Raw genomic sequence first — 12,424 nt, 5'->3', positions numbered from 1 at the left:
TGGAGAACCAAGATCCACCCTGCAACTGATCAAAAATATCATAAATCCTAGGAAGTGGGTAACAGTTCTTTACCATCAACTTGTTCAATTCTCAATGCAATGCCTTAGTAACTGGAGCCGCACTGGGGGTCAGATCGATCCTAAACTCCACCTGGCTCACGGGAGGCACATCGGGCAATTACTCTGGAAAAACATCTGGAAACTCTCTAAATATTGTAACATCCGCAACCAACTTCGTCCCCTCAATTTGAGTGTCGATCACATAGGCAAGATAACCTGAACATCCATGTTGGAGATACTGCCTATCCTTAGCAGCCGAACAAAAAGATGAACCAACCCGGGTACCCTCTCCATAAATTGTTAGCTCTACCCCACTTGGGGTTTGAACTACCACTAGTTGCCTCTTGTAATCGATCAAAGCTCCAAACCTTCTCAGCCAGTCCATCCCAACAATCATGCACAGATCCCCTATATGGATGAGAATCAGGTCAATCGGGTAGGGCACCCCGAATATCTCCAAAGTACAATCACGAAACTTGCTTGAAGCAGAAACCTTGTGTTTGTTAGCCATGGAAACTCGCAACAAACATTCCAAATCCCCAAGGTTCATATCGAAATCCCTACTGAAGGCCTGAGATACAAAATATTGGCTCGCATCCGAGTTGAAAAGCACAAGAGCAAGTAAGGAATTCACTAAGAATGTACCTATTAGGAATAAAAACATAAACATACAAAATAATTATCTTGACATAATAATAAAAAATGATTACATACCAGTAACGACGTCAAGTGTCACCATGTCCTCCTCTACAGTAAGGTAAAATGAGCGAACCCTCGCCTTCGGGGCCTCATCCCTCCCCCGACGATCATATGTGATCTGGAGGGTTGTCAAAGTCGGTGCCTATACTCGTCTAGAAGCGAGTAAGGGAAAATTGGCCTTCATATGGATAACCTGATCACAGTGGTAACAAATCTTGGTGCTCAAAGGAGGAGCCTACTAACGATAATCCCTCACATAATGACCCCTCCCCCCCCAGCCGTAATTGTGGCACCCTGTCGCTGATCAGCATGCTCCCTCATGCATCTTCCTACACTTGTCATAAGTGCAGCCCCTTTGACCTCTGGATCATGAATCGAAAGGCTTTAACCGCTTCACTGTTGATTGTGTTTAACATGGGGTTTGCCTCTTCTCTCTCGCATAGGTCTCAATCTCAATCTCAATATCTCTCTCTCTCTCTCTCTCTCTCTCTCTCTCTCTTTCTTCCGAGAGAAGGACTGCATCTCAGAGAGGGAACAATACTTTTGCGTCGACACAAACTCACGAATATTCGTCTTGAGCATGGTCAAGTATCGGGACATATGAACCCTCTATAAAGCAACATACTCGATGTAGAAAAAGGCTCTATCGACAAATATATTGGTGATCTTCGTTATCGACTCTATTGTCTACTTTAATGACAGATACTCCTACGCTAATATCTCCCTCTCAACCAATGGAACATACTCAGTGTGGAATATTTCCATGCATTACTCCCAAGTCACTACAACTTTCTATGTAGGAGAATAAGCATTGGTCAGCGGTCACCAGCTTCCACCAATCCTTTGCCCCCAATTGTAGAAGGTTCAAGGCGAACTTAACCTTCTGGTCCTCTGGTAATGAGAATGTGAAGAAACAACCCTTAACATTAGATATCCACCTCATTGAAACGATCGAGTCCTTGACCCTGTCAAAGTCTGGGAGATTCGTGTTGCTGAAGTCTTGGTACTACATCATCCTCCTCCTTTGAAATCCTGCAGCAGTAGGCTCAGAAACAACAACATAACACTCATCGAATAGCTCAATCATAACAGTCTTGACAGACCCAAACATCTCTGGGATCGCCTCCCTAACTATCATGGTCACTTGGGTGGTGATCATCTCGTCAATCTCATCGTCAGTCAATATTGGCCTCTCCGGGCCGTCAACTCCTAATCTCGAACCTCTAGTGATCACCATAATGAAAATAAACCCGAACACATCAGAAAATCACATTATATTCCAACACATCACTACTTAGCCACTAAATCCTTGGAATTTGTGATTTTCTTGATATGTGTACGGGTCCTATGGTTTCAGTAGTACGTGCCGATACTACCTTCCACACCTACCTGTGTTTGTCTCGAAGGATCGACACGAATTCCGACCATAAAGCCCAATAAACTAGGATACACATACATCCTAAACCCACTCTCTCAAGAGTAGCTAATCATACATTATGCTAATTTTCTAACAACAACACCCATTCATGAAACTTCCACTAACTCTACAGTCACTTTGCATATGCTAATCATACATAACATTGCATTCGACAGACAATCGAATAATTGATTTTATCCTAAGCCCACAACCAGACAAGGAACGTGAAATAAGGTTAATCGAAAATTCTCGGGCTATAAATTATTAGTTATATACAACTATGATGCACACATTAAGCAACTACAATAATAATGTCATTTTTATATAGCACATCAATAAATTCCCCTAGGCCATCAAACATCATAAATCTGGCAATTCTATCATACAACTACTGAAGATCCTAACCTATAAACTAACATGAATTTCTAACATATCATTAATACACATAAATAAGCATGGGTATCTTGGGAAATAACTTTCCTTGGGCTTCGACTGATTGTACACATCACATCCTCTCCTTTGATTATTTTAAAATAGCCTTAATTATGAATAATATTTGTAGATCCATACTTTGAGTGTAGAGTCACACACGTGTTCATCTAGTTCTCTCAAAACAGGGCTCTGATACTAACTTGTAACATCCTAAAAAGCATGAAAACAAATTTTCTTTTTTAAAAACACTTTTATAAAACCATAAGGTTGTAAACCATTGTTTTCAAAACAAAAACATAGAAATCGGTATATCAAAATAATCTCTCAACATAAAATCAAGAGGAGGAGGTGTACGATCACACTTTCGCCTTGCTCCGATTATCTGAAGAACCTGAAAATATTGAAATTAACAATTATAAGCCAAATCTAGTGAGTTCCCCTAAAATACCCCACACAACAATACATATACAATGCATGCACATTGGGGCCACAACATAAGACCGGAATGCCCCCGGGCCCACAACATGAGACTAGATTGCCATTCCCCGTGCAATCGAATTATGACTGGCTTGCTCCTGATCCCACAACATAATACTGGTTTTCCCCTCCCGACCCTCAACATATGAATGGATTGCTCCCGGGTTTGTTGGCTTACAACACAAAACAATACCGCCTCAACCCAACCACAGTATGTCGACATATGCAAACAATAATCAATAACAAGCAAATAAAGATAATCATACATATCTACCAATCTAATAAATCACTAAAGTATACCAACATCCTACACATAAGGACACATACTGCAGTACAAAGTATAGTGAGAAAACTCACCTCACAGACTAAAAGATAATAACACTGATCAAAGATCTAAAAACCGGTACTATAGGTCACATATACAACAAACAGGGACCATAACTCAAACTACAACCCAAAACCCTTAATTTGACCTAAAGTCAAACTTAGTAAAAGTCAACGGTCAACAATCAAAAGTCAACTCAGATGGCTGCCACGTCGAGACCAATCCTTGCCACGTTGTGGCAACCTCACGACAAAATAGTCACGAAACTGCATAACGCCGCGACATGGAGGCCAATCTCTATGTATTGGGAATCGCCCAGACCAACTTATTACATTAATCTCTTACTCCCTCAAGTCATCAATCCATACTTTCTAGAATGCATTCATACACCCAAAACATCATAAAAATCATTGCTTTATACACATACATCTCCAATGCATGTCTTGAACTCAAACTTGATCAACATGGTGTAAAATGTGGTTCAAATCTCATAGAAGTAACCAAAACTCAATAAACTCTCTAGATCTACAACACCAAACCCCCAAAATAACCTCAATAATTCATAAAGTTGATAACTTTATGAGATATATTCATCTAAACTTTCCCAATCATGAAACTACTAGCATGAAAGCCTACATCTAGAAGTTTAATGCATAAAGATTGAGCTTAGACACTTATAATGGTCCAAAACAGGTACACAAATATAATGAGGAAAGTTGTTTGCTGAATCAATACCCAAGTATCACCTTCTTCTTCTTCAAAACACAAAAAATCACCACAAAACTCAAGAACTTCAATAATGGAAGCTAGGGTTTCAAGGAGGGAGGAAGGGAGGTGATGGAGGTTGTGGGTATGCAAACCATATCCTTCACATCCCTTAAATAGGGATGTAAACCCCATAAATTAGGGTTTGTCATTAAATGGCTGCCATGTCGCGACGTCCACTTAACCTTCGCGTACCTTCTGGCCATAGCCACGTCATGGGATCTCATTTACCACGGCGCGGCCACCAAATCTAAAAACTTGAATAATAAAAGTTTTGAGAGAAACATACCCGAAAATTGGTGTTACAATTCTCCTCCACTTGAACTAGATTTTGTCCCCGAAATTCTCCGTTGCAAATAGATCTGGGTAGTGCTCGTGCATCTCTGACTTAGGCTCCGAAGTCCACTTGGAACCCTACTGATGTTATTACTGAACTTTGACTATAGGTACCACATTATTGCATAAGGTCTTCTTCTTCCTATCCAAAATAGCCACCGGTCTCTCCACATAATTCAGACGCTCATTGACCTGAATGTCGTCTAATGGTACCACCGCTATATCATCAACCAAGAATTTTCGAAACTGAGAAACATGGAAGGTGATATGTATTTGACTAAGCTCCTCAAGTAGATCCAACCTGTAGGCCACCTTGCCTACACTGACCACCACTCTAAAAGGCCGAATAAATTGGGGGGACCAACTTGCCTCGCTTCCTAAAGCGTATAACACCCTTCTAGGGTAATACCTTCAGCATAATCATGTCCCCAACCTGAAACTCCAACTTAGATCATGGCCTATCTGCGTAACTCTTCTTTCAGATGGTTCCAGAAGAACCAAAACATCTGATACCTCTTACCCATCGTCGGATGGTTATATCAGATTCAACCTCAACATTGATGACAAATCGGTTGAGTTTACACCACATCCTCGCCTAATGGGAAGAGATAAAGAGAAAAGAAAAGATAAAAGTGTCGGGTCAAATTCCGACGATATACAAGGTTTAAGGATGGAGATAACGCTCATAAATAAAAATCTTGAAAATTATTGGGTATTTGCCAAGAAACATGAAGTCAACAAAGAAAAATCCAATAATATGAAAATCGACTCATTACACCATGATAGAAGGTGCTTTTGTTTTGGTGGTGAAAGCCAAAATTAAAATATATATAATTTATAACTTTTATCTTTTCTTTGTTATTAATACGTTTTATATTATGTATTATGTGTGTTTTGTTTTTTAAATAAATGAAAGTTTTAGGTTTTATATAAATTAAATTGTTTAAAATATATAGCATGACAATTCATTTCCAAAGAAGTGTGACAAATACGATGGAAAGCTGAGGTGGTGAAAAAACAGAGTGACAAAAAAGAAATTTGGGGAGTGAAGATGCGGGCCCCACTATATAGATAAACGATATTTGCATGAGCAAAAGACAAATTTTGGGACTTAAATAGATACTAATAAATGGGAAATTGACTTAGGATGGTAACTACTTCTTATCTGTGTTCACATATTGGCAATTTCTTCTTTTTTGTACATAATAAAGCAATTAACTTGTTTTGACTGTTTAAATTACACCAATATTACCGGTTAATACCTGCTTTAACCGGTAACTCAAGGGGAAAATGACTTACGAGGGTAACTACCTCTTATCCGTGTTCACATATTGACAACTTCTTCTTTTTTGTTCATAAGAAAGCAACTAACTTGTTTTAACTGTGTAACATCCCAAAAATCATGACCGGAAATTTTGTTTTTAGTTTAATACTAAAACCATAATTGTCAAACCATTAATTTAATACTCTGGCATCGGGCCCCGCCCGACATTAAGCCCTGCCTGGCATCGAGCCCCGCTCGGTATACAGATCTGTCTCTCTTAGGCCCCATCTGTCTCCGGGCCCCGCCCACTAAACACATACAATCATATAACATGCTAACACATAAAGAAACATACTCTACTGTATCCCTATCCTAAGAAACATACTTTGCTAATAATGAGATACGGAACCTCGTCCGTACTCAACTAGTGACGAGATATGGGACCTCGTCCACACTCACCTCCCTACCAGGCACATACAAGTATCACGCAGACAACAAGTATAATCTAACATGAAAACATTCCTCGGGCACCCACCCGACATCGGAGCTTGGTCCAGAATAACATACTAGCATACAATGCCTAGGGCTAACCCCCGGGTCTTCCTACTCATAAACTACATGGGCTGGCATTGTGGCCTTAGACCCATTCACACAGTGAGGAGACTCACCTTACACTGCTGAAGCACTGGCTGGAACTAGCTGAGTACGGACGAAGTTCCGTATCTCATTATTAGCAGAGTATGTTTCTTAGGACAAGGATACAGTAGAGTATGTTTCTTTATGTGTTAGCATGTTATATGATTGTATGTGTTTAGTGGGCGGGACCCGGAGACAGACGAGGCCTAAGAGAGACAAATATGTATACCGAGCGGGGCTCGATGCCGGGCGGGGCCTAATGCCGGGCGGGGCCCGATGCCGGAGTATTAAATTAATGGTTTGACAATTATGGTTTTAGTATTAAATTAAAAACAAAATTTTCGGTCATGATTTTTGGGATGTTACACAATTAAAACAAGTTAGTTGTTTTCTTATGTACAAAAAAGAAGAAGTTGCCAATATGTGAACACGGATAAGAGGTAGTTACCCTCGTAAGACATTTTCCCCTTGAGTTACCGGTTAAAGCATGTATTAGCCGGTAATATTGGTGTAATTTAAACAGTTAAAACAAGTTAGTTGCTTTATTATGTACAAAAAAGAAAAAGTTGCCAATATGTGAACACGGATAAGAAGTCATTTTGCCCTAATAAATTGCCATTTTACTATTCTTTGAATAATGTTTTAAAAAAAAGATATACTTATAATATCAATGTCCTTTATATATGAGTGTAGTAGATATATATAAAATAGTAAATTACTTGTGGATTAAATTTGTAATGATCAAAATGATGACAACTATACAAGATATAAATGGGATAGTAATGCACCATCAGCCTTTTTATTCATTTCATTAAATAACTAAAAGAATATAATAACTTCATTTTCAACAATATAAAAATCATCCTAAGTTCTAACGTTTTTGATCATGCAATGTTTTTCCTTCGAAAAATTCAGCCAACATTCGCTCAATATCCTCCGGCGTTAACTTTATGTATTTTGACGGATTTTTACCACCCTCAATCATAGGCCTGCGTTATTAGTAACAACACAAAATTTACATAATTACACAAAATAAAAAACCACCCATCTCCAAAATTATTTAAAAAAAAAAAAAAAAGGTTTAACGCTAAAAAAGGGTATAAAACTTTGCCTTTTGTCCACGATAGGTTACTAAAATGATCTCAAAATTAACCGCCATAACCTTTTTGGGCGGTTTTAGTGCTTATTGTCCAAATCAAAATATATTTTTATTTTTTAAGTAATTATTTATTTTAGTGTAAATTACAAAATGTTGTTGATTTTGCCATTTTGGTACTAAAAAGTTTTTGCTTGCAATTTTAATCCTATTTGATGATTTTGTAACGATTTGGTCCCAAAAATCATTTAAAGGGTAACATAGTCATTTTTTACTTAAAAACATGGACCAAAACTTTACAAAAATCTCAAATAACAACCAAAACTGCAATAAGAAACTGTTTAAGACCAAATTTTGCAAAAAAACAGCAAACTAAACCCCGGGACCACCCACCCTGCCAGGATGGGTGGTCCCTTAGTTTAATTGGTTTTTGCAAATTTTGGTCTTAAACAGTTTCATATTACAGTTTTGGTTGTTATTTAAGGTTTTTGTAAAGTTTTAGTTCATGTTTTCAAGTAAAAAATGACTATATTACCCTTTTAACGATTTTGGTCAAAAAAAAAAAGTTGACTTTCAAGACCCAAAAAGCTTTTAGGGTGAGTTATACACAAGTCAACTTTTTAACCAAAAAAAAACAAGAAATACCCGAATCTTTTTTTAAAAGATCTATAAGCCGGCAAAAGGACTTCAGCAACTGCGAGTCTCAAAGACTCGCGTAACTCACTATCAGGAACACTCCATTGAGATTGCCTTTGATGCAATTCCTCAAATTGATTATTAAAAGTTTTGAATCTTTCTTTTACTGTTGCCCTTGAAACACCCGCGGTGCTTGTCCCATCATTGCCTGCCACTTGTACTGTCAGACACTGTAATATCTGCAAAAAGTAATAATAATTAGCATCGTACTTTAATTAAAAAAAACAAAATTTATTTTTATTTTTCTATTTATAAAAGTTTAAGAAACCTTAGACCAACAAATTCTCTTGTATTGGTTTGCATGTTGTTGTACGACTCTTCGGTGGATTTGTACCCAGTCATCGCCTAACATTTCCTTTGCTTCTGACCTAAATGCAAGAAATAGTAACATACTTTCATTTATTTGTTTATTATAATATAAAATCCACTTTCGTTTTTTTATTGTACTTTCACTTTTTTTTTCTTATAAATTCTTATTAGGGCATTATACTTTGATTTATTTTGTAGCGTTGTACTTTCGTTTTTTTTTTCTTAGGGTAAGTTACATTTTTGGTACCAGAGTATAGCCGAATCTTTCAAATTTGGTTCCAAAAAGTTTTCTTTTGCAGTTTTGGTCCTTATTTAAGGTTTTTGTATAGTTTTTGTTCCATGTTCCAAGTAAAACGACTATTTTTAGAAGGAAAATTGCAAAAAATGTCATTTTACTATGTACAAGGACCAAAAACATTTCAAAAACCTCTAATAAGGACCAAAATTGTAAGAGGAAACTTTTCGAGACCAAAATTACAAAAATCAGCTATATTCGGGGGCCAAAAATGTAATTTAGTCTTTTCCTTATTAGACCTTTATACTTTGAAAATCAATTATAGCATTCAAAATTGATTTACATTTAACTCGAAAGATTATTAAAAAGAAAAAAAGGTCAAATTATAATTATACCTTCGTACAGATCTAACAATATAATGAATATTATTCATCATAAATATTTGAGTCAAAGCTTGATCTTTATACTGCTTAGATTTTCCATCCAAATTATTTTGTAAAGCTTGCATTATTCTTGTTGTTATTTTTGCCAGCTGTGCATCTGGATCAATTTGCTCAAACTCTAGAAATAGTAGCTTCAATGTTGACTGATAACTGCATCATAAACAGATCATATTACAAAATTGCAAGAAATAGAAAATGATTTTTTTTTTATAGAAAAGAGAAATATTAGTGGACTTACTCAAATAAGAATTTGACATAATTAATAACATAACTAGTCAAAGGATGAACAGTTCCATCAAGAACAGCAGTTTTAGTGGCATCTTTTTCAACAGCTTCTTCAAAATCAACAAAAGTTTCTTGAGCTGTTTCAGCTAAACGTTTTGTTAAAGCAGAAACAGATTCTCTCATTTCAGCTCCAGATATACTTTCATAAAGGGTATTAAACTGTCAAAAGGTGTAATTGATTGTAAAAATAATGGTATGAAATAATAAAATAAATGAAAAATGAAAAGTTATGTATATATGTTAATAGTTAGTACCTCTGGTTGAACTTCTTTCATTATCTCATACATGTCAAGAAGAACAAATAACTTTTCAGGTGACCTTTTGCTTTTGGCTATGGCTTCCCCAAAACTTAAAAGTAAAGAGACACTGGTTGAAGTTGCTTCTGCAAAACATTGATCCATGAAAGATTTCATTCCTTCAAAAACTTCATCAGATACTTTCCTTTCTGCAGCAAATAGTAGTTTTACCTGTTTTAGTTACAATAAATGTTAGATATATATCATATCAATATGATGTCATATATGGTTGTTTTGTAAAATCTTACAGCAATTCTCACGAAATGAATCCAATTTCCTATTTTAGCCTCTAGAACCTCCCACTGCATCCTTTGAACATCGTCTTTATGGAGCTTTTCTACTCCAAGTTTTCTAAGGCTGCTTTCCATACATGCAGATCGTGCTTCCCTGAAGATAGATAAACAGTCATATTATGAACTGTTTTTGCTGATATCAGAATGGGGATTCATGAGAAAGGCATATATAAAATGGAAAGAAAAAAGATCTCACCTGTAAATCATAAATACTTGCTGTTGATGGCCAGCTTGATGCATTTGTTGAGCTAGATCATGCAGCAATGGTGTAACTTTAGGTGGAATGAGAGTGGGAGGGCGATAAACAACATTTTCTAAATCTTTATGGTGATCTGCAGGGTTTTTCCTGACACCTTCACCATGAGCAGTTGGTGGTGTTGGTCGAAGAGAAGCAGGTAGGCAGTCTAAAAGACGATCAGGTTCCACAGGTTTACTGTAACAATGGCGGAATTTGAGCAAGATTATTAGGGAAGAATTAGAAGTTACATGAGCTGAATAACGAAATTTTGTAAAATTGAGACCTGTATGACGATAATAGCTGGCGGAATTCGTCCTCAAGCATCATTGAAGCTTTTTGAAGCAAGGTTGTGGCATGTGTAATCACTCCGATACTGGTCTTGAGGTTTTTATTTGTACTAAAAAATCGAACGATGGTTTTCAGCTGACCAACTGCTTCTAGATAACTCTGCAAATCTTCTTGTGGACCTTTCAGAATCACAGCCTCCGCCTACACATTCAGAATATAGACATTTTTTGGGGGGATTTTCGAAATCGGAAAGAGTAAAGCGACATGATAGATCATATATCGAGGAAATACGGAAAGCAACCTGTTTAGTAAGCTCAAACTGGATCAAAATTGCATCGGCGAACTTCAATGTCTTATCAATGTTCTCATGTGCCTTCCTCATTGAATGCGTTTTCACCTGCACACAAATGAAACCATGGTGAATTTCAAAATGCATTCAACAGAGAAGAGATTGAATTAAGGAAGATGAAGAGTGATAAATGTAAAACCTGGGTCGGGCGCATGGCGGTTTCGAGGGCGGAGAGGCGGAGATCGAAGGAACCGAGAATGGAGGTCATGCTGTCGGTGATTATCTGACTCCTTGCGAGACAATCCCTCATTGTAACAGCCCTATCACGTAGGGTTTCCATGGTGATTTCATTAAACCCAGTTGTTTTCTCATTTCGCTTGTTCGTTTCCATTCAAGGTTTTGATTGGGAAGTTGGAACACGCAATGGGAGAATGAAGGAGCCAGCCTTATTGCTTTATATACCTTCCTGATGGTAATCCCTTGGGTTGGACGCTTTGAAAAAAGTTCAAAAAAATAATAGTAATAAAATAAAATCTTATTTTACATTTTTTGATCGATCTTGTATAAAAATAAATCAATTTAGATCATATATTAATTCTGATAAATTTATTGTTTAATAATTTTATTTTTATTATCCAAACATATAGTCAGGCATATAAAATTTAATGATTTGTAATATTTAACCGTTATAGATCAATATCAATACATTTTAAAGGAAAAAAATATGTTACACAAGTAAAATGTGAATGTTGTTACATAATTGGTTTTGTTTTAAATATATATTGATATTGATTTATAATTGTAAAAAGTAAAGAATTAGTATTAAGTTTGAAACTTTTTACATAATAAACAAATGTTAAACAAATAAAAACAAAAACATAAAATTATTATTATTATTATTATTATTATTATTATTATTATTATTAAACTATAAATGATCGGTTCTTATAGTAGTCCTTATATATAAAATTATAAATATAAGGATTCATCAAAGACAAAAAAAAAACATTAAATGTCCAAACTATAACATTTTTAATAGTTATCTAATGTGTATGCCTATTTCATGCTAAAGGGTACCGTGGTTGTTTTGTTAATGGTAAAAGTATGATATATAGGCGTTACATAGGATTTTACTAATTTTGCTACAATTTGCCTATAAGTGGGATGTGGTGATATATTTACTTTTGAAATAAATAAATAAAATAAAATTGGCAATGATCAATCAATATTTAGAATGAAAACCAAACCTCCAAACAATCTCAATTTATCATCGGTGAAAGTTCAACATTAAGATTTGTCAATGACAAAAAAAAAAAAAAAAAAAAAAAAAAAAAAAAAAAAAAAAAAAAAAAAACTAGTCAAGGGGTGGTGTTTGCCACCTACAAACTAATCCACGTCAGCATGCCATCGACAAAAACTTCATGACATCGTAAAGCCTAACTCAGTGGCGGAACCTCTATGGGGGCCAGGGGTATGGCCACCCCGTTTTTTTTGCCTTATTAATACCATTTATACATGGAAATAGAAGGACCAATCTCATGGCCC

The 12,424-nt window shown here is 36.1% G+C and overlaps 1 protein-coding gene across 1 annotated transcript; it reads right to left on the bottom strand.

Annotated features, from left to right (window-relative positions):
- Positions 1-7,121: 7,121 nt before the first annotated feature.
- On the bottom strand, positions 7,122-11,388 carry LOC111897411 (exocyst complex component EXO70A1). The gene is made up of 11 exons (XM_023893375.2): positions 11,079-11,388; positions 10,892-10,987; positions 10,586-10,791; positions 10,261-10,497; positions 10,020-10,158; positions 9,730-9,942; positions 9,429-9,634; positions 9,143-9,340; positions 8,472-8,571; positions 8,153-8,382; positions 7,122-7,400 (listed from the first exon to the last, which is right to left on the bottom strand). The coding sequence occupies exons 1-11, from the start codon at positions 11,268-11,270 to the stop codon at positions 7,283-7,285; spliced, it is 1,935 nt and encodes a 644-aa protein (XP_023749143.1). The 5' UTR covers positions 11,271-11,388; the 3' UTR covers positions 7,122-7,282.
- Positions 11,389-12,424: the final 1,036 nt, after the last annotated feature.

This window comes from Lactuca sativa, chromosome 6, assembly GCF_002870075.4.
Source record: "Lactuca sativa cultivar Salinas chromosome 6, Lsat_Salinas_v11, whole genome shotgun sequence".
Classification (NCBI taxonomy): domain Eukaryota; kingdom Viridiplantae; phylum Streptophyta; class Magnoliopsida; order Asterales; family Asteraceae; genus Lactuca; species Lactuca sativa.
This window is presented reverse-complemented; position numbering and strand designations above follow the sequence as displayed.

Excerpts from the sequence above, each read along its gene's own strand:
- LOC111897411 (XM_023893375.2), bottom strand. The coding sequence starts at position 11,270 with ATGGAAACGAACAAGCGAAATGAGAAAACAACTGGGTTTAATGAAATC. Across the intron at positions 10,792-10,891 it reads AGTTTGAGCTTACTAAACAG|GCGGAGGCTGTGATTCTGAA; the intron begins GTTGCTTTCCGT and ends CTGAATGTGTAG. Across the intron at positions 9,635-9,729 it reads TGAAAGAAGTTCAACCAGAG|TTTAATACCCTTTATGAAAG; the intron begins GTACTAACTATT and ends ACCTTTTGACAG.